The 21907-nt window shown below is 47.8% G+C and overlaps 1 protein-coding gene across 4 annotated transcripts in view; it reads right to left on the bottom strand.

Annotated features, from left to right (window-relative positions):
* Positions 1-5199: 5199 nt before the first annotated feature.
* Positions 5200-21907, bottom strand: part of VEPH1 (ventricular zone expressed PH domain containing 1) — a 100808-nt gene continuing 84100 nt past the window's right edge. For all 4 annotated transcript variants that reach the window (XM_080410191.1, XM_080410193.1, XM_080410192.1 and 1 more), the window contains 3 exons: positions 21096-21213; positions 10306-10442; positions 5200-5572 (listed from right to left, as the gene is read on the bottom strand). In XM_080410191.1, coding sequence (XP_080266317.1) covers positions 5336-5572; positions 10306-10442; positions 21096-21213 — 492 coding nt within the window. In that variant the 3' untranslated portion in view covers positions 5200-5335. The remainder of the gene's footprint in view (positions 5573-10305; positions 10443-21095; positions 21214-21907) is intronic.

Here is a 21907-nt window from a genome sequence, read left to right on the forward strand (position 1 = left end):
CCAGGACCCCTGCGATGCTTGCCTGCTTTCATGGACCCCAGGAAATGGCACTACTGCTGCCCATGGGGGGCAGGGGGAGCATGGTACCTGATACACTGTGTGGGTTTAGCATCCCACACGGCCAGGGTTGGGACTTGGCCCTCTCGCCGTAGGACTGAGGCTCCTCTCCTCCACCAAACACTGACCAAATAACAAGATTCTTTAGCAAAGGTGAACTTACCCCCACAGAGACAATGGCATGTTTTGTACCGAAAGTTGTGCAAGAGAGAAGGCAGCTGGTCTCCTGGCAGGAGTGGACGCTCGGCAGAGTCCTGGCGCTGCAGCCAGGGAGGGCGTTTGCATCCCTTTTTCCAAGCACGCTGCCACACACCCTGTGCCCAGGGACCCTCTGCCGAGCTCGCAGTGTCTTCGTGGAGGGCTGGGGTGGTTCCTGTCAGAGACAAGCAAACAAACCAAGAAAATGCAGCACAACAGGAACTACCAACGTGTTCCCTGTTCAGAGGGAAGCAGCTATTTAAATCTAGAGCGTTTCAATACATGTTGTTTTAAAAAGAACCAATAAAAACTATTTATATATTTGCTCGAGAAGAAAAATTTGCAACAGTGGGGTTTTTTTTATTTTTTTTTTAAATCTCCCTGCTCTCATCATAACTAGATTGATGATTTCTGCATTTCTCCTTTTAGGAAGATGACTAGAATAAGTTGCCAGCTGAATTTCTCTTTTATTTTATTCCAAGTTTTAATTCAAGACAGGAGAAGTGTGGCTAAGCTTCTTACTTTATGCAATTATTTTTTGGCACAGAACCCAAAGCCTCTCTAACTACATAGCTATGCATTCCATATTGTTTCAATCACGTTGAGATTGAAAGGGAGGATGTAAGCAACTGATGACAAACCTTGAGACAGCAGGTGAAGCAGAGCTGTGTTTTTGCCCTACGCAAATTTCTCACTCAGACCTGGAAATCACTCAATGGTGAAGTTTTTTTTTTGCACATCCCCATACTCTGTCAGGTAGATGACAACATGCGTTTGTACGCACATATATGCACGCGGATAAGTGTGTGCATTAAACTGATGATGTAATGCATAAGTGGCAGACTGAAACTTGGCATCAAGGTTAAGAAATACAGACTGTTTTGTCTGTAAAAAATGTTTTAATGGCCCACTTACTGTACCACTGAACTCCAGTGACATGTCTTGGTGGCTGAATCCAGTGTTTAGTGTAGGATGTAGTTCTGGAACTTAAGACCTTAAATCCACGAGTTCACACCTATGAATTAACTTCATTCCTGTTAGACTCAATGGTGAGTCCTGCGGGTAAAGTAAGGATTTACTGGTCCAGGTATTGAAAATTAAATGACTGGAATCTCCTTGTCTGCCAGAGAGGCCACGGAAATTTCCCATCGTATCTCTTCTGTTACCCTTTCTCTTCTGCCTTTAAATCGAGGTTTGGCTCCATAGCTTCATTTATATCCAGAGGCAGCGGAGGTGGCAGCAGTCCGGTCTGCAGACCTGCATTATTTGTACAGACATAATTCACAATTTACTGTAGATTTCCTCCCCACTCCTTACATGCTGTATGATGTCCTGGAGTGCAGGCTGTCTGCATCAACCCTGCTTCACCCTCTGTGCATGAGCAACCCTGAACAAACCATCCCATATCACTGAGATAACAGTAAAGAGTCACAGATGAAAAAGACACGTCTTCCTGGAAAAAAACACCCACTTTTGGTTTTCAGCATCAGGTTTGGATTTGACTTCATGTGTTTTAGAGGCTTGAAGCATAATACAAGTTGTAAAGTCCCAATGATATTGTATTATTGGGATAAGGCACACATTAGCTGGTTCCATGTAAATGACAGGGAGAGGGACGGAGCTCTGTACCAGGGAGCCAGACTCTGCCCAGCCAGGTGACCTGCGCAGATGTCCAAGACTTGCTCGGATAGACTGGTCCCAGATGGGCTTTCAGTATTTTCTGTAACTAGATTTAGCTTTAACAAAGTCGTTCTGATCACTTTGCTACATTCTATGATCTAACACCTCGACATTTTAGGTGTTACAGGAATTTTCAGAAATTTGAACATTTCAGCATCTCTCCGGAGTGCTGAGAGCATCGGGAAGTCTGGAGCTGGTTAAGGTATTGCATGGGCCATTGACAGAGGTCTTCTCTTTCCCAACTGACAACACTGGTGAAATGCAAATTTATCTTTTAGATCTATAAACCTATGGGCTGGTTTTACAGCCTTCCCTGATTTTCCATCATCCAGGAATGCTTCAGCAACCGCTTTGTTCTCAGCTGCCGGCTGCATGGTCTGATCTATCGGCACTTCCTTCTCCTGTCAGCATGGGAATGTTGGAAATAAAATATTGTCTTTTCAGGCCAGGGCTTGCTGACCTTCCAGGGCACGGGTGCCAGGTCAGTTGTTCGACATGTGTTAGGAGCCCCGGCGGGAGCGCTGGCCAAGACATGCTGCTGAGGTCCCTGGGGCAGGAGGAGGGCTCCAGCCTATCAGCATTGGGAGGAACAGGTCTCAGGAAATACTGGAGACCCTCAAGCAAAGCAAAACAAACATACGTGAACTCCTGCAGGAGTCGGGGAAGGAGCGCAAGAGCATAAGGAAGGAATTACTGGTTTTGTTTCACTCTCTCCAAGAGGACTTGGGGAAAACGTGGAGAGTTGGAAAAGATGTGATTCAGGATTGGTCCAGGACAGCTGGGTGGCACAGGCCTGGCAACAGGGACCTCTCTCTGGGCTGGAGGGGTGGTTTGGAAAGGTGGTACCAGGACTACACGTGGGTAGCATGGTGGCACCAGGCAGGCAGATCGTCCCTGCCACCAGAAGGTCACCATCGGAGCCTGGTCACCTCGGATTAATCCTGACCCAAAGCAATATTGAGCTTGTTTGGTCTTATTTCCCAGCCTGCACTCCCTGCACCCTGCCCATGCCTGGCTGCAGCAGAGCCGCACAAGGTCTCGGCATCTTTCTGCCCATTCCCTGGCGCTCTGCTGTCCCTCAGGGCCTCCACAAACATCATTGTCGGGTCTGGGAAATGAGTGAAAATAATGGGAAAAAACCCAAGCAAAGAAACAGAGACATCCCCACATGTGCAGGCAACTAAAAAGGGGCACACAGAAATAGCACACAGCCTCTCAATAGCCTAATTTTCATTTCACTGTAAATGGAAAGTCATTGCGCTGGTAGTGCCCCAAGGTCCAGGGACTTTCTCCCCAAAAGGTTTGATGGTGCTTTGATGGATCAGGTTGAGAAATACCCCTCTGGAACTGCCAGCTCTGGCTGCTGTGAGGGACCAGGCAGCCCTCAGCTCTGACCTGGCAGCAGAACTCAGGCACTCCTATGGTACCATATACGGTTTTTTTCCTCATTCTAATTCAAGTAAATGCTTATTGCCAAACGTTAGCATCTTACCTGTCAATATAACAAATTACAGAGTTCTGGCAGCCAGAGAGATAAACACCAGCAACACTCAGTGCTTCAAGTTATCAAACACCAAAGATAAATATTTATATGGCATCTGACAAGACTCCAAGCTTCGGGCCAGAAACCCCACTGAACAACTGCAACATGGAAGGAGGCACCAAACTATCAAGTTAAATCGCTCAGCTCCCAGACCCTCCACACTTATTCCGGCCCTTGCTCAGCTTCGTGCCCACCTTCTTGCCCACCGCAGCACGGACAGGGTAAGGGAGATGGCCTGCCCGTGCCTGGGCTTCCCGGAGGAGCCCAGCACCCCCGCCCCAGCCTGCTGCCAGCCCTGCCCCAGCCGCCGGCGTGGCCCCCTTTTCCCAAAGCGAGAGAAGTTCAACACAGGTGGAATAACATTTCTGAGCTGTCCTGGACCCCGTTTTCTGAGCCACTGACCAGCAGCAGCCCCAGTGAAACCGAGATTGTCGGGAATGTTTCAGACGGTGGCTGCAAACCGAGAGGCGTGCCGTCATCCGACCTGCACAGAGAACTGCGATATGAGACACAAACCTTGTGGTGACCGCTGAGAACCGGCTTCACTCAGCAGCCCCAGCACTAGCTTTACTCTGAATTTATGTCCCAGGTCATTCCCCTCGCTACCCTTCCCCCCTCCTGCTCTCCGGGTCCCTGCCGTCACAGCCACCCGAGCATTGCTGCCACCCTCACCAGCCCCTGCTGCCCTCCTGTCTGCAAAACCAAAGCCAAAACGCACCCAGCAAACACTACAGAGGGTCGACAAGAGAATACTTCAGAAAGCAGATTATATTGCCATACTCTGCAAGGGACTTTCAAATAAGCTGTGGGCTCCCTCTGCCACTGAGTGGAAGATACATGGTACAGCAAAAGGCATTACAGTTAGTTCTTCCACACCCACCCCCCCCAACTCCCCCTTTTTGGCAACAACTTTTTGCAAAAGATGTTCTTCTAGGTTGGGAAATTTCAAATTTTATTTCTACTTAGCCTTGAATGATCTCTGAGTTAATTTCTTCACTTGCAGACATTCATTTCCCGCCCCCCCCTCCCCCCCCCCCCCCCCCCCCCTTTTCCTTTTTTGCTTTCAGTCTTTTCTGTGCTTCCTCCACTTTGGAATCATTCGAGTGTGACAAAGGAAATCAAACAAACTGGGAATTTTCCAGTTTTGGAGGAATGTTGAAAAGTTACAGAACAGTTAAAAAAAGAAAAGAAAATCATTTTTAAAAATTACATTCAGTTTCAAAATGGAGAAAAAGCAGGGGGGGAAGGGGAAAATCAGAACAGTGAAATATTTTATTTTTCAGCAGTGTTAAATCTTTAAAACTGCACAATTTCAAACCTGAAAAAAGCAGCACAGACACATATAAACAGTAAAAAAGGATAAAGCACACCAAGATTAAATAAAAAGGGAAGTGATCCTTTTACAGACAGAAAGTGATTGAGAAAAGCAGAAAGTCCTTACGCGCTTGAACGCTCCACCCAAACTTTGTGCATCTCAGAAGTAACGGCTGGGGGCCTGGGGTCCAGGTTTGTCTCTAGCTATGTCTCCTGGCTTGCAGGCCTTTGGGCTGAAGAAAAACCCCGCATTTCACATGTGGCCATGGAAGCTGCTTCTACACCAGCAAATGTCCCAGTGCCAGGGAGCGCTCCCGCACGGTGGCACTCCTCACCTCGTGCCGTTACTGATGCCTTAGACCCTTGCACTGCACACAGGTCTCCCTGGCCCACGCCAACACACCATCTCCCCCACGGTTCTCCAGGAGCCCGCGGGGCTTTTGGAGGTGAAAGAGGTCCACGGTACGGCAGTGGGGTGCTCTGTGCTGGAGAGGTCCCAGACACGTTTGGTTTGCTGGTACAGCCACCGAGGTGACAGCAGCTCTACAAGTAGGTGGTGGCCTCTTGGTTCTCCCGCTCTCTAGCCTGTGCAACAGCAACGTTGATGCACTGAAGCCACTCCTCAGCATTCTTCTTGTCTTTGGCCTTGAAAACATAGGTTTTGCTGTCGGTGAAGATCTCAAAGGCCCGGGGCAGGCTGCGGTCCCTGCGCTTCTTTGCCACCACTTTAACACTCTGCACCTTGCTGAGCTCAATCGGGCAGTCATCGGGGTCGTCTTTCTGAAACACAGGGAAGACAGAACCAAGTTCATCTGGTAGAGCTTCCACCGTCTTAATAAACAGTGGATGTCTCTAGAGCTGGGCTTGCTAAACACGGCTTGTGTGGGCAAACGCACTGATGGGCACTTCCCAGAAGAGCCTCCGGGGAGTCAGAGCCCCCCTCCCACGCAGTGCTGTGCTCCCCTGCTGGGCACCATTGGGGTTCACGAGCTGTCACCGTGTGCTGCACCCAGCACCAAGGGTCCGCATCAATGAGCTCTTCCCCCTCAGCATCTGCACAGGTTTGGACTGCCCTTTGCCTGGCTTTTTGTAACGGTGACCCCTGTTAATGGTGGCGGGCACAACTGGTGCCACCAGCAAATGGTGGGTACAAAGGTCAGCCCGCCCTCGGGACTGAGCAAAGCTCTCTTCTCCTAAGCGGTGAAGTTGTTCCCCTAAGAGTCTCCACCCAAAACCAGAAGCAGCAACTCCTTTTGTTGGTTTTGAAAACAGAACAGACACCTGGAGTCTGGCCCAGGAGCACGAGGGGAATGGTGGCGTTTCACAGCAGGGAATGGAGAACACGGGCAGCTTAGCTGCAATTTTGTTTGAAAACATATAAAGTAGGTACATCTAGAAAATCTTAGTGTCATTGTAAGCAATGTGATGCAGGGAGCGTAAGAGATAGTTGTACAAAATCAGGGAAGTTTCCTGCGGAAGAAGAGATTCATGAGCTCATAAAAAATATATGAGTTGGGTCTCCTGGTGAGGAGTTTAAGCCCAAGGCCCTGATTCCTCAAGGATATTTATGTTCCTCCTGTTGAGCTTATGCTTTTTACCAAGAGGAGTAAGGCAGATTTTCCAAAAGCTTTCTGCTGCTATCACACAGGAAAGGTCTGGACTGCTCTGCACCAGAACCGGTGGTTAAGGATCTTGCAGGAGCGAGCAGGATGCGGGAGAGGCGGCGCTGCGGGAGCTGCTGTCTCCAGAGCCGCTCTGCCGGCCCCAGCCCCACCTGCTCTCCTGGCCGGCCACGACTGAAACTGCAGGACCACAGCTGGGCAGGGAGACTTCGAATCACAGAATCATTTAGGCTGGAGGAGATCTTGAAGATCATTGAGTCCAGCCGTTAACCCAGCACTGCCAAGTCCCCTGCGGTAACATCTCAGTCCTTCTGGGAAAGAACCTGGAACATTTTACTATTCTAAGGAAAAGCTCTTCTGAAAAGACCATCCAAAAGAAGGCCCAAGCCCAATGGCTGTGATTCTTCTCAGAGATTTGATAGTCCCCTGCCATTATCACTGATCTGCCATTTTCCACATCCACAGTGAATGCCCAGGATGCGTTCCCCAGCTTTTGGAGTTCTTCTTTGTTGCACACATAGATATTATTTGCAGTCATGGTCTCCTCCACCCCTAAGTACCATAATCCCTGGGCATTCCCCTCCTTTCTGACTCAAAGCAACATTTAAGGCCACCCCTTGCCCGGAGCAGCTCCCCAGCAGGAGAGGCTGGCACGGACCCCTCGCCAGGACGGGCAGCCAGACCCCTCTGGGACACAGGAGGTCCCTGGGCCAGGAATGGCAGCACCAGCACAGAGCCATCACCTTCCCGGCACACCTCTACCCCCTGCACTGCTGCTGCATGTTCCGGCACGGGGCAGTTGCTTGTCTGTCTCGTTCATTTTTTCAGATCAGTGACGTTATTCCAGACCTGAGGGTTTTCTTTAAACGGGTAATTGCCCCGCTAAACGTTCAGTTCTGATCAAATGACTTTTCATAAACAATGAAGTTCACCTCCAGCTCCACAGGGGAACACATGTTTCCAGAGCTGTCATTGATGTCCCGGCGTGACTGCAGGACGCAGTGTGGCCCACCCTCCCCTGCCTCCCCAGCCGCCGGCTAAGGCTGTATCGGCAGTACTGGGCTGGCTCCGCACTGAAATCTGACCTGGGATAAACATGAACATTTTATCACAGCAAATGCGAAGCAACGATAGCCTTGAGAACTTTGCACCCCATGAGCCAGACCCTTACACTTAGAAGCCCAACTAGCAAAAATGATATACTCCCTCCGTTACGACACAGCATTTGACCTCCAGCTGCTAAAGAAAGCTGATTGTACCCTAGGCGCATTTCTGTGGAAGGAATTTACCGCAATTTTCCAGGAGTTTAGGATGTGGCTTTTTTTTTCAGACCTCTTAGATTTTGGTTTTCTCCTGCCTCCCCTTTACCCACTGGCCATACGGTTGCTTACACAGAGCGAACATTGTCCACATGGTTACTCTGATGAAAGGAAGGTTCATGGTGGGGCTCCAGGAATAAGCAGGCACAGCCAGCTGGCCCCCTCACAATACCTCCTCTGTGTTAGGTTTGTATTTTTAAGTGGAGCAGTGTGTAAAGTCCAAACACCCACACAGCACCCAGCCCTGCTCCGCGACGCCAGAGCTGACGGGGCAGAGCTGTCGTGCTCAGCCAGGCAAGGACCATCCGGCTTCAAAGGCTGGAACAAGCAGCAGAAGCAGCTGGGCAGGAGCCTCCAGCACCGCTTTAGCCAGCCAGGCTGCAGCCCTGCATCTCGCAATGCTTTTGGCGCTGGTGCCCGGCCAGCAAGGCAGGGGGCTGCTGCTCCTGCTGGCTGCCAGAGGTGCGCAGCAGTGGACCTCCGGTGGGATCTAAAAATCACACTTTTATTGTCCAAACCACTTCTGTGATGCTTCATACCTCCAGCCCCGTTTAAAGGACTTAAAATTTTGTCTTTGGTGCCTGCCGTAGTCAGCCCCAGGCACATGTACAACCTCAACTGGTGGGCTCAGGGTTGCTCCAAGCTGCAGTCCAAGCCATGGTTAATGGCAGGACTTGACTCTCGAATTTAGGCCAAAACCGTAGAAGTAACAGGATGTAACGCACCAGCTTGAAAGACTGATTACCCAGGCACAGTAACCCTGCTGCTGTCCCCAGGGGGCTGGGCGCCAGCCTGCTCCGCTGACGAACCAACTCGGGTATTTCTGTTCAACTTTAAAAAAAGCAAAGCAGACTTGAGTTTGCCAGTTAAAAAGGGGAAGTTAATCTATAAGAATTAGGCTGTTGAGCAAAATCGGCTATTCAACAATCTCATCTGCCAGCTTCACCCGCCTGCGAAGCATTCTACGTTCCCCCAGGGGAACAAGGGGAGCACTGAGAATGCAAATCTAAGGAGGCGGTTGCAGCCCAGGAGTAATCAAGGTATCTGATGTGCCTTATGCGTGGCTTGTTTGGAGAGCTAATTAAAGCCATTCCATTAAATATATTTCTATAAGCCAACCAACTTGCTAAGAAATGACAATTATTCTGAGACTCTTTGAAAAGTGAGCATCAGCCAGTACTGAGCTGTACGTGGCACATGTATGGATTAAACTGTCTTCAGAATCTCGGCCAGAACATCAGAAATAATCACTAGGAAGCAAGGGGAAGGCTGTTTCTCGAACTACTGGCTTTCAGAAGGATTGCACTGTCCCACGAAGGCACATGTTCCCCTTAGGCAGGACACTCTCTTGTATTTCTTACAGGCAAGGGCTCAGGAAGCCATTTAAGAAGCTTAAAGAGCTTTACTAGGTTTCTGTAAAAGTAAAGGTTATTTACCCGAGATATTAAGGTTTGTCTGTATTTGGCAGATGCTGCTATTTTTTTATTATCTAAAAGAGGGCTCTTGTAACAAAACCAGACTATTTTGCACAATATTTGATAATTCTCATTGTGAAAAGCTGAAGAAAATTAGTTTCTAATAAATGAGAACAACTAATGAGGACTAGATTCAATTACCTGCTCTCCTGTACCCTGGGACACACATGTGTCTCAGTCCTGTTAGTATAAATTTCAAACAATTTAATAGAAATTTCAGCAGAATTTCCCTGAATTTAGATGACGGTAGCAGTGAAGCAAAAAACCCCCAACAACTCCATTCCTTTGGGAGAAAAGCATTTTAGCACCACCTTGCTTCAAACATGTATTTCCTGCATAATAAACATGTATTTAAACTTGTATTTCCTGCACAAATAACACCAATTATAATGCTCTCATCTCAACAACGGTTATTAATGCACAAGAGCATGCTAGACTTTCAGAAAAGGTGAAGAGTGTCTGGATTTTGGAGACTGCCCTGAGGTGTTCAGAAGGGCCTGACATAACCATCCCCCCCTCCCCCGGACACTGCTAGTCCTGTGAAAACTGGGGACCCCGACATGCCAGCTCACTCGCAGCACGGTGGCTCGGCTGCTGCACGCCTTGCTGTCCCACGCCATGCGCTTTGCAAGTGGACAAAATATGTTCACCTGAGCAGAATTTACTGAATTTGTGTTTATCCAAGGAAATAGCAAGAATCACTGGGCACGCCTGGAAACTATTTCTTAACTTGTAATTCCTTCAGGAACAGGGTTTTTTGCAATATCCAAGGTGACCCTGGGATGCCTCGAGGCAGAGTGGATGATGGTCAGCCCCAGCTCAGCAGCTAGCAGGGCGTAAATCACTGAGCGTGGTGCTGAGCCCTGGGTATTTGTCGGCTGAACAAGAGCAGCACCAGTCTGACACCGAGTACTCTCAAAAACCTGGTGCTCTTGACCCAGAGAGAAAAACGTAACTATAGCCGGTGAGCAGCCCCTTGGCTGGTCAGCCATGCGGCATACAGCGACCACGAACAAAGCCGAGCGGTAAAAACCTCTGGGAAACAGTGCTGGGAAGGAGGGAAAGAGAGAAATCAAATTGAGGGTCTTCCGACTTACAGATTTTCCTTTCCGAAAAAGCAGCTGGTTGCCAGCCAGAGTGAAGTAGCGAGTTTTCCACCTTTTGATAAACTTCCACCGGACTTGCTTCTCTTTGAGCTTGCCTTCAATCAGAGGTTGGCCATCCTGATTTACAACTGGGGAGGTGAGCACACAACAAGGGGGTTATTTCTGTCCTCCCTCTGCACCAGCCGAAAGCCAGGCTTTTGCTGCGATGCAGAGAAGTTTTTCGCAGTTTAGCTCTATCAGCTCCAAGCTCACATTCCTCCCGACCACAAGCATCCAGCTGTCACTTCAGAGAGACGTTTCAGCCCTCGGCCGTGCTTTGCTGGGAGGCCCAGCAGCTGGAGCTGGACATCACCTCCTCTGGCCACCACGCCTCCTATTCCCTCAGCCCTCGCATCCTTACCCCCACCGTTACGCCTCCCTGTTGTTCCTCAGCCCCGCAATAATAATTTATAATTTCATAGAACTGAAAGTAGGTGTTTATGTTGTCTCCGAGGCTTTAGCCCACGCTGCCGAGTTCAGTGCGGTTTATTCCTGCTGTGCAGCGCTTTGGACAGGAATATTTTGAGGATATTGCCCCCCATTAGCTGCAGCAGCTTGCCTCATTGCCGCAGCAGCCCCATGGAGAAGGAATTACGAGCCAGCAGTGGGACGTCCATGTGGGGCTGAGTGACTGGGCACCATCCCGCTGGAACAACTGCCAACCTCTCGTAGGTAATTCCAGCCTAGAAATGTGACTTTTTGCTGAGAAGGGGGTCGGTGAGTCCAAGGGCTTTGTCCCAGACATGACTCTTCCCTTCCTCACCCTCCCAAGACACAACTCCTCCTTCCCTCGGGAAAGGGATGTGTTATCAGCCCTCCCTTATCCCCTGTTCGAGCAGAAACCTGGCACTGCATTTTGTAGAGGTCACTCCCTGTTACTTCCTCATTATCTTTTACAATTCTCTCTTTGGGGATATTTCAAAAGTCATTTAATGTTAGCAATCCACTTTGTAAAAAACAATCCTTATGGAAAACCCAGAGTTACTTGCATCCTGTAAATCTCAAAGCACCGACCAGTTGGGAACGTGATATTTTCCATCACTTTTGCATTTCTAAACCAACACAACTTATGCTGACAGCTGTGCTGCAAAGGCCAGAGCAACTTGGAGCGCAGCCCCCAGGGACCGCTGCCTGTCCTCCCTCGGAAACAGCCAGGGCCTTTGCATCACGTTACCCACCAAGGACATCTATGTTTTTATCATCTTGTGGCAAAATTTACTTACGAACTACTAGTGTGTCACTGGCCAATAACACTGCCTCGTCTGTACCTGGGAGCTACACCAGCATTCCTGCCACGCGTGTGCCGAACTGCTGACCACACAGAGCCTCTGTCGTCAAGTACAAGTTGGGTAACTCTGCCCAAGCCACGGGTGAGGAAGGAGGAGAGGGAGAGACACAAAAGCTTCTGTCCCCTCTGATGACCTGTGCTACAGCGTGTTGCCCAAGAATAATCTGGAGTGTAATTAAAAATACGTAGCATACAGTGCAGAGTTCAATAACCGTAACGACTAACCAGCGCGGAAGCAGAAACAGGCACACTCACAGCCGTGCCTTCCGCTCAGCCGCTTCCCAGCCCCTTCACCTTCTCTACCGGCCTGAGAAGTGGCTTCAGCTTGCCTTAGAAAAATAACTTGTCTGTCACGATAGATGTTCCTTCCACCAATTCCCTTAAAAATAAACCCTAGGAAAGGGAAAGAAACCCTTTTTTTCTCTTACTGCAAAATTATTGCTGTATTTAAAACTGCTTTCAGAATTCAAAGTCCTGGGTGACTGTTGGGAAGCCCTGTGCTTTCATTTCCAGCACGTTTATAAGGCTGTGGCCACCTCCGCTGCCAGCCCCATGGCCACGGTGCTCACCTGTGATCAGCATCCACTGGCGCTTCCCTCGGCTGGAAGCGCGCGAGGTTTGGGGGGCTGGAAGAGCGCTCCCACACCTTGCTTGCAAAAAGGAATTTTCCAGCACGAGAAAAGCCCAGCAACCAAGGGAATCACCTTGGGCTTTACACCATGATCGCAGGGCAGCCTGAAGCCACTGCCCTTCACGTACGGAGCAAACAATTTAAAAATTCTCTAATATCACGGCTGTGTTTCTTTTTCCTTTCTATTTTGACACCGATAGACGGGACATGATGGATCAGATAGACTGAAGAGCAGTCCAAGGCGTAAGCAGTCTGAGAACGGATGTTTTTTTGATGTGATGTTTGACTTGGAGCCCTTCCCAGCATCTGTCAGATGGTCAGTGTATCCGCTGGCTGGCTGTACTTGCATACCTTAGCATGAAAGTTTATCCAGAAATGCTTTTTCTTGAAAGTGTTTGCTGTCATCTGTGCACGAGCCTTTCAGAGCCCAAACCGCAGCAGGTTGGTGTGATGCTGAGGATGCGAGGGGAGCGGGGTGGCCAAGCACAGCCACCAAAGGTAGCACCTGGGGTTTCAGAGGCTTTCTAGCTTTTGGGGCACACCCCCCTCTTCACTACCTCCTGTCTAGTAGAGGAAAAAACAAACAATGCAAGTACAACACATCACATCTATATAAAGAAGGTATTTTTTCCCCAGCATTGTTTATATTGGCAGAGAGGCAGACTTTGGGGTGCTTCAGCTGTTGCAATTTCCTCGTGAAAGACTATAAATATTTCTGTTTCTATAGACAGGCAGCCTGTGGAAGGAGCAGGACCGAACAGGGGGTGGCTAGGTTTCAGCTTTGATGGGGAACCGAAGCTGTGATTTCCACAACAAAAACAGGTCGCGCTCTGCTCCTCACAGCCCACCGCATCCCTAGCTCGACGCAGCAGCTCTTTTCTGTATCTTTTCATGCCAGCACCAGTGTGTTACACCACCCAACCTGGCACGGGACAAAAGAAAGCAGAAGCTGGCTTTCTCCCTGCATAATTTTTGTCACTGCAAAATGGCACAGATTTATAGAGATGCTGGTTTGAGGCTGCATTCATTTCACAACACGCTCTTTAGTGGGACAGAACCACGTTTTACAGTGTGCCCCTTAAACAAAAACGTTGCCAATGCATTAAATATTGTTCTCAGAACTGCTAGAGACACACGCTTTCACTTGGCAGGGAAAAACAAAACCAGGTAGCCCAAACTCTGTACATCCCTCTGCTCCCTGACATGGGTTCCTGAAGCACTGGTCCAGCACAGATGCCTTTGTGAGGGAGCCTCGTGCTGTGCAGCCTACACTAAATTTACACTCACATAAAACACGTGGAATTAACAGCCAATGAACTGATGGCAAAAAAATCCTGCATAGGCGTGCTCCCCATTTTCTAGACAAGAGAAAGAGCATCCTGTGGCAAAGTTCCCTAATAACAACTCACGCAGTTCGAACACAGCAGAAAGCAGCTGACATCCAGCTCACGCAGGCAACAAGATGCACACAAAGTATTGTCAAATGCCATGGAACAAAAAATACTAGAGAAAATAATCTGTTTTGAGGAAGGAAAAAGCTGTTTGTTTTCTGGTCTGTTCTTTTTTTTTCAGATAAATTTGCTTCTCCAAACAAACTAGGTCCATGGACCATCAGGCTCGAGGTGAGCCTTGGCTTTTACACCCAAGCAGGACCGTGCGGTCATTTCTGCCTGCAGCTGTAGGCATCCTGCAGGAGGGACACCATCTGCCGACAGCAGCTTTGTGGGGGAAACATGTACTGGGAACAGAAGGGCTGGTTTTCTAAGGCTGTACCAGGTATTACCTGGCATTTCTGCAGCTGAGATTGGCTGGGATACCCGTAACAGTCATCCTTAAGAGTCACTGGCCTCTGGGAGCCGAGCAAAAGGACAGACCTCCAGGGCCAGCAGTGGTCTGGCAGGTCTGAGTACAAGTCCTCGTGCTCTGGTACCAGCCACTTCATCTTCTGGTGACTTTGTTCCCCATTTATACAATCAGCATTTATAATTTGTCAGATTTGTCGGAACAGACAAAAAAGTTTTAAATTTTTATAATTAAACACGATCTAAGCTGCTATTTTGCTTATTGTGCAAATGCCCCATCTAATTTCTAACTTAATGATGGACGGGGTAATATCCCTGTCCCTCCCATCATTTACCATTTGCACGCACACTCTCTTGGTGGAGGACGTGTTGTCACCACGGGAATAAGCCGTTTGGTGTTAGGAAATCAGCATCTCAGTAGCATGTGGGTACAACAGGGCACGGCACTGCGTCGTCTCCCAGGACGGTGTCAGAGCTGCTGTGCCAGCCAAAGGCCGAGTGCCGCAGAAACGCCAAGCACCAAGTAGCTGGCTTTCCTGGGGTGTGCATGAAAGAGGAGAGAACTTCAATAAAAATGGCAAAGATAGGACAGGAAAAGAGTTTTTTTAGTCCTGCTTGATAACTATAAATTAATAACATGCACAGTGACTTTCAGAGCATGATGACAACTATATAAACCCCAAGATACAGCAAAAGAAGGACTTGATATGAAAGGACAATTGCTCAGTGGTTGGGTCTTGTGCATCTGCCCAGCTCCTGGTCCCACAGGAATGTCTTCAATACTGATTCCAGCATGGCTTTAATCCAAATGAAGAAGGTATAAAGCACAAAAAGTTCAGGGACAAGAAGGTACTGAGATGGTTGGTGCTTAGGAATGCAATGTGAGAAAGGAAGCAAATGTGCAATTTTGCCCTGAAGTGGGGTTTTATGGCCCAAATCTTTCAACACCAGGATTTACTAAAGAAACGCTGATCACTTAGTGTCCGGTGGCTGGAAACAAAGCAAACAGAGCAGTTCTTGTGCACATCCACAGAGAAGTCCATGGGGAACTCTGACGTCAGCTTCCAAAGTCGTCGTAATGAATCTGATGCCAGTATGTCTGAAGGTCTGATTAGAATGAAAAGATTCATGAAAGATAAGAATGAAGCTCTTTTCCAATATTTTTCTAAGTCCTTTTGCTTATTTTCATTGTGGTTTAACTTCACAGAATCACAGAATAATTCAGCTGGAAGAGAGTGCAAGGGGTCTTTCATCCCACCTCCTGCTCAAAGCAGGGTCACCGATGGGGTCAGGCTAGGTTGCACATGGACTTATCCATCCGGGACTTGAAAATCTCAACAACATCTCTAGGCAAGCTGTTCCAATGCTTGATTGTTCTCATGGTGGGAAAGTTCTCCCCTGCAGGCATCTGAACCTCTCTCTCCTGTGCCAGTTTATGCCTCTTGTCTCTCGCCTTCCCACCACACGCCACCGAGAAGAGCTTGGCTCTGCCTCCTCGACCACCTCCTGCCAGTTATGGGCAGACTACTACAAAGTTGCCCTTCAGCTCTGCCTGCACCAGCCCTTGTCCCTCTGCCTCTCTTCACAGGGCAAGCGCTTCAAGCACCCAAACATCTTGGTGGAGCCTGTCCCAGTCCTTACTGGGACATTCAATACCTGCTGTGTGCAGAGTAGGAGTAGGTTAACAGAGCACGGAGCTCTGTTAGCAAGGGGCATCATGAGTAACTCCGTACTGCCTCAGAAATGCAGAGCTTTACTCTTCTGTCTGAACTCTTCCCAAAACCAAATGCAGTAGCTGGTGACCCCCGCTTCTTTCCACGGTAGAGCAGGGTTATTTGAAAGACACATCTAGGCTTCTAATACAATTAGAAGATTCTTTAAAAAATGCAATCAGCTGCCAACTAGAGTGTGCACATTGCTTATAAACGTATTAATTATTGGAAGATTATGTCTAGCTTCGATTTCTTCACCTTGCATGAATAAGCACTAATGAAAAGACTTCAGAAAAGTGATAGAAGAATGGTTTCAGACTGATCTTCCATATGATTATTTGTATCATGGAAAACTAAGGAAGCGTATTCTTAATTTGCCCAAGCAAAGACATGACATGATAAAGTTTACAAATAGAGATTTTCTGCATGGCAGGGAAGGGCATAATGTGATGCAGTGTTTAGAGACAGACTAGAAATAAACACACATTTTAACAGTGGTTAAAATACCTGAGCAACAACTCAGTTGGCTTGAAGCCTTTCCTTCACTTGACTTTTAAAAATCAGGTCTGGTTTAGACATCTTTAGAAAGATACACAAAAGTAACACAGATCAAAGAGTGAACGTTTCTTTGATATAAGCATTACTGGACTAGATTCTTTGACCTGTTTTATACAAGGTCAAACTCAGTGATCACATCATCTCTGGGTTTCAGATCACTCTACGTGGTCATATGCTGACACATATGATGAGATCTTTAGCTTAGAAAAAGGAGTTGAAGGATTCTAAAGGATATATTTACTATATATGTGCCATTACTTTTTTTCCTGCAGAACAGACAATAAAGCTAAAAATATTACTCAAATTCAAAATGAAAAATCACTTATTACAATATCCATGGCTTCTTAAACCATCTCAATAGAGACAGTAACTCCAAAACCAATTTAACCCTGAATAGTACCCATTGATGTAAGCGTCCATTGGAATTACCTTCTATTAACTGTATCTTGCTTTCTTTGCAGAACTACAACATACCAAACTTTAGGTGGTTTAGGCACTGAATAAAGAGTAAAAAAACCTACAAACTCTTCCAAGATGAACTCAAGAAAGATAAAACCCAAAGCATTAAATCTTGCATTTGATGAAACATAAAATCATCCACAAAAATTGAGTCCAATCATGAATGATCTCAATGACAATAAACTCCTAGTAACTTGAAAGAATGGAATGTGTGGGTGGCAACCAGACAAAGATAAATGCAATTAACCTAAGGGAATATGGATTCACTCTCTCTCATTAATCATCACATTTGGTTTTGTTGAAAACCTGGAAAGAACACATTGCTGAATGCCACTTTTTATAATTTTCAAGCAAGCATTATAGCTGAGACATCACTAGATAATCACCACTACTAGCAAAAGATAAATGTATTCAGAAGTTAATATGGTGTAGGCTATTCTGAGTGAATTGCTTTTTTAAAGAGGAATTCATAACTCCCCCCTCAGTTTTACCCGAATCATTGCCCATGGGCACAATGTCTCTTCTGCAGCCCACAGGGATTGCTGCAATTTCTTTGTAAGCTTCCAGAATAGGGAATGTACTGCAATTCTCTCTCCAGCTATCAAGTGGTTTTACTGAATTATTTTGTGCAAGAGCTTGTGAAGCCAACTGTTAATACAGGAGGTTATGTTAAAATGAGGGTATAAAGGCCAGCTCTTCCTAACAAGAGGCACACACTGCATTTTCCAAAATTTCAAATGCCTTGTATCTCTGCTTGAATGGTTGTCATTTAGAAAAAAAGCGGGGGAAAAAAAAAAAAAAAGTGTAACCTGGTTTTCCTAGCTCCGAGACCAGCTGCGCAGTCAGGGCACAAACATGTATTTGAGCAGATGAGCAGGATTTGTGGGAATGCTCTTCCCTGGTCGCAGGAAAAAATAATTTGGGATGATTTAATAGCACTTCAGGAAGAGTGTGGTTGTACAAGAAATGCTTTGTGATCAGAAGAATGCATGAGAAATAGTCAAACTTTCCCTGGGTTAATTGCCACTTTGGGTACATCCACCACGTTGCTTGAGCAGAGCTGCCTCTTCCCTCACAAGCGCAGCCTCGAGAGCAGCCCAGCTCCAACCCCTCCCAGTGACCTCCGGAAAAGCCAGCACTGACCCGGCACCCCAAGGCAAGACTGAGCCTTTAAGGCATAATGCTTTCCTAACTCCAGAGGATAAACGGCATCTTGCAACATGGCATCCAAAAAATGCAACAAAACCCAACATTAACAAAAAACAAAAGACAATAATAGAAAAAGAATTTGCCTCTGAATTCCTTCTTTGAGAATTCGGTTGCTAAACAGCATTGCTGAGAGGAAGAAATTACTTTGTCTTTCAAAAGTATGTGAGATTTCAAAGGTTCTGTCCCACTGCGGAATGAAAATAAAAGATGTTTTACAGCCTTTACATTTTTCACCGGTTCAAGGAGACCTCTGATTCCTCTTTCTTGTGTCAGGTCTTATAAACCCAGAAAGACCCTGAGTGTCTCCCACTCCGGTAGGACCCTTCCCAGCTGCCACAGCTCTGCATCACCAATACAAAGGTGAATTTCTCACTCACCTGCAGATTTTTATTCCATTAAGCACTATCTTCCACATTCCTTTCCTACACTTGAGCTTTCATATGACCCATTCAGGACTATTTTCTTGCTCTTCTAAAGGCTTTGAGAGCTGAGAAGCAAGTCACGGTATTCACAATGGGCCTTTCTTAAAAAATTTTCTTCAAACTGAGACAAAGAGAGTAAATGCTCATAAAAAGGACAGTTACAGTCCAAAAATACTCTGTGCCCAGTTCCTCCTGCTCCTGACCATCCTCAAAGGCATCCCTGTACTCTCAGCCCTGGCTCCAAAGCCCAGGGTGACTGGTGACTTTGTAGAGGGGGGCAGGCTGGAAACCCCTCCCGGCAGGGGAGAGGCAGGCAGAGCTGTGCGCAGCCGTAAGCCTGCAAACTCGGGCACCACCCTCGGTGCCTTCAGTGCCTGGGGAGGGAAAACCTTCTCCCAAATGTCCAGGCATCCTCCATGCTCCTGAGTGCTTGTGGTACTCGAGGAAAAGAAGACAAAGCCTCAGATTACTGCAGCTGCTGAGAAGGCAGCATTTCACTTAACACCTTCATGCTGTATTTGCATTTTTTCCACTGGTTTTTAGTTGACATCATACAGATACAAGCTAGAAAAAAAAGGTAAATTAAGAAAAAAATTGCTTTTCTACTCCTAGAAGAGGTGATAGGATTTACAAGGGCCTGCATAAGTACCAGCATATAGGAATGGAAGTCTCATTTCTCCCGGGACTGCTGGGTGAGCTCGACCAGGGCAGCCCCCGCCTCCAGCCACAGTGCTCCTGTGCCTGAGCACCTCCACGCAGAGCGGGTCTTGCGCTGGCTGGGAAGGGCAGAGCTGCTGTGCCGCCGGGTGGACACGGCTCAGGCTGGCGGGCAGAGCTCGGAATACATTAAACCCTTCTGTTGGCATCAGTGTGTAAGCGGAGAACCGTGTTTACACACCCTGGGAAGCGAGGTCAGCACATGCGTTTCATTGCAGCCTTTTCACAGCAGCGAGGGGAGAGGGGGAGCCCTTAGAAGAGATGTGACCTTCTCCGTCATCTCTGTGGGACATCACGACACCAAATCTACAACCTACAACGCTGCGCCGTGTGATTTTTTGCTGGCCTGGAACAACGATGAGTAAGTGAGAGAGGCGGTGTGCCCAAGCCCCGCCGTGGCAGGCAGCATGCTCCTGCTTCCCCAGCACCGCTGGTGTCAAGCAGAGAATTCTGTTTACCCTGCTCGAGATGTCAGCTCAAGTGGCTCAAGAGCCTCTTGTCAGTGATGCAGACGGTCCTGGTTCTATCAGCTCTTGTAGTAACCAGAGGGCACTGGAGAGCTCACTGGGAACTGCCGCCTGCTGTCACGGTCTGTGATTGCTGTTTGCCTTGAGTTCAGACCCATCTGAAAATACCAGCTCTATACTGGTAGTACCGGTGGCGTCTGGATCCCTGGCAGCAGAGCCATGGTGCTGTGCCACACGGACCCCCCGCACTGTGTCCCACTCCCAGCCCTTCTCAGACCTCTCCTCAGAGGACGCGACATTTTGGCAGGAGAAGCAGCAGGGAAGCAAGGTGTCAGCTGCCCTTCGATGTCTCCAGACTAGTGGCATCAGCAACACCCGTGGCATCAGCAAGGAAATGGTGCCCCGTGTCACCCCCAAGGATTCCTTTTCCCACCTTCATCCACTCTGCTGGCTCTAACCCAGCTGCCTTACCAGCCTACCCAACGGCCTGCTACAAACACTCCCCTTTCTGGGCTATTTTATTAAGGTTTGAAATTTTAAGAGATGCATTTTCCTTTAGCTTGACATAGGCCTATCACTGATGTGATGGACAAACCACAGTGAGACCATGGTACCGAGATGCAATTTCAGCTCAAAGGGCGATTTCCTTTATGGTCATTGGCTCCCGTGAGAGTTGTGGAAGGAGGAAGATGGTCAAACACCCATGAAATGAGCATGGGCAGCCCTGCCTGCAGCAGAGGCTGTGCCACTCTTGCAAGACTTACTAAATTCAGGGTTGATGAAATACAAAGACATGCTAGCTATTAAAATAAAAAGCTGAAACACCCCATTATTCAAAGGCTTGGCTAAAGCAGTCAAAATTCTTGGCCACAATTGTGCCAATTTTTACAGAGCGGCAAAAAGCATCTAAGAAAAAGGCCATTCCCCTGAATTTCAGTGCACTGATCTAAAAGACACGGGTATCAGAAAGCTTAAAAAACCCCACAACTCACCAGGATCTTTTACCTGGGAAAAAGTGTATTTTCTGCTCACCCTGTTTTCTAATACAGCTGAAGTATTATGGCTGTTCTTCAGCCTTGCCTTGTTCCTAGGAAGTGTGCGCTATGGATTCAATTATATTAAAGGAAATAATTCTGAGAATGAAGAGGACATGAATCAGGTGTAGTACGTATACCGATGTCCCCTGACATACGGCACCTGTGCAGTCCCCTGACGACCTGAGATGTGGTCCAGCACCAAATAAAGCTTGTGCTAGACTGACTCTCTCATCAGAAAAGCAGACAAGAGGAGTGTAATGGAGAATTCCAATTATAATAGACACTGCCTGTGCTATGCTGGAAAGTTTGCTTGCCCTTTTCCCCAGCCTCTGCCATCATCACCACTGACACAGTGTTATCTGCGAGCTTCGCTCCACTCTCCACCCTCCGCAACTCCACTGGCATGTACAGCCCACCAGCAATGAAGGCAGACTGCTTACCTGTTGCCTTTTCAGGGTTATTGCACATGAAACACTGCCAAGCTCCTGCTTCCTCGCTGTAGCCGAATAAATCAAAGAACCTCACTTCTTCCAGGTGCATCTGCACATGGTCCAGGTCCTAGGCCAATAACGAGAAAAACCAAACCACTCAACAAGGTGAACCACCACATGGGTAACAGCTCATGACCCAAAATCACAGCGGGATGGGATGCCCAGCGGGCACTGAGCATCCCTTTCTGTATGTCTCCTGCAGACAAACGACCCACCAGGGCAAAGGCGCCGAGCAGGACGTATCTCTCTCTACCATCATTAGCAGCAGCTAATACATGTTACATATTAGTCTGCAGGAGGCAGAGGGCTGGTCTGGGATTTTTTTTGCCTCTTCAACACTGCTGCCAGCAGCGCGCTCAGCAGTCCTGCCCAGCACATTTCCCACCAGCTGAACCATTTTTATTACCTCCAGCCCTCTCTCAGGATTTTTTTCAATGATCCAGAAGGCAGTGGTCGCTGCTAACACACTGCAGTGCTGGGGACCTCCTCCTGGCCAGCTGGGTCCCCCGTCACAGCAGAAGTTAGCGGCTGGGGACTGCTATTTTTTTTTTTTTTAAAAGAACTAATAGAGGCTCTGAAGCCAGCCCCCTGTGAGAAGCACTAATATGAATGTTTAATATGAATGTTAATATGAACGTTTCCAAAAAATGCAGCAACAACAGGACTGATTTAGCTCACATAAAACCCAGGTAAATGTGATGTTATTCTGTCAGTGACAAACCAGGAAAGTAAGGATTATGCATCTGCAAAGTAAACTGAGT

This window comes from Falco punctatus, assembly GCF_963210335.1.
Source record: "Falco punctatus genome assembly, chromosome: 13".
NCBI lineage: Eukaryota > Metazoa > Chordata > Aves > Falconiformes > Falconidae > Falco > Falco punctatus.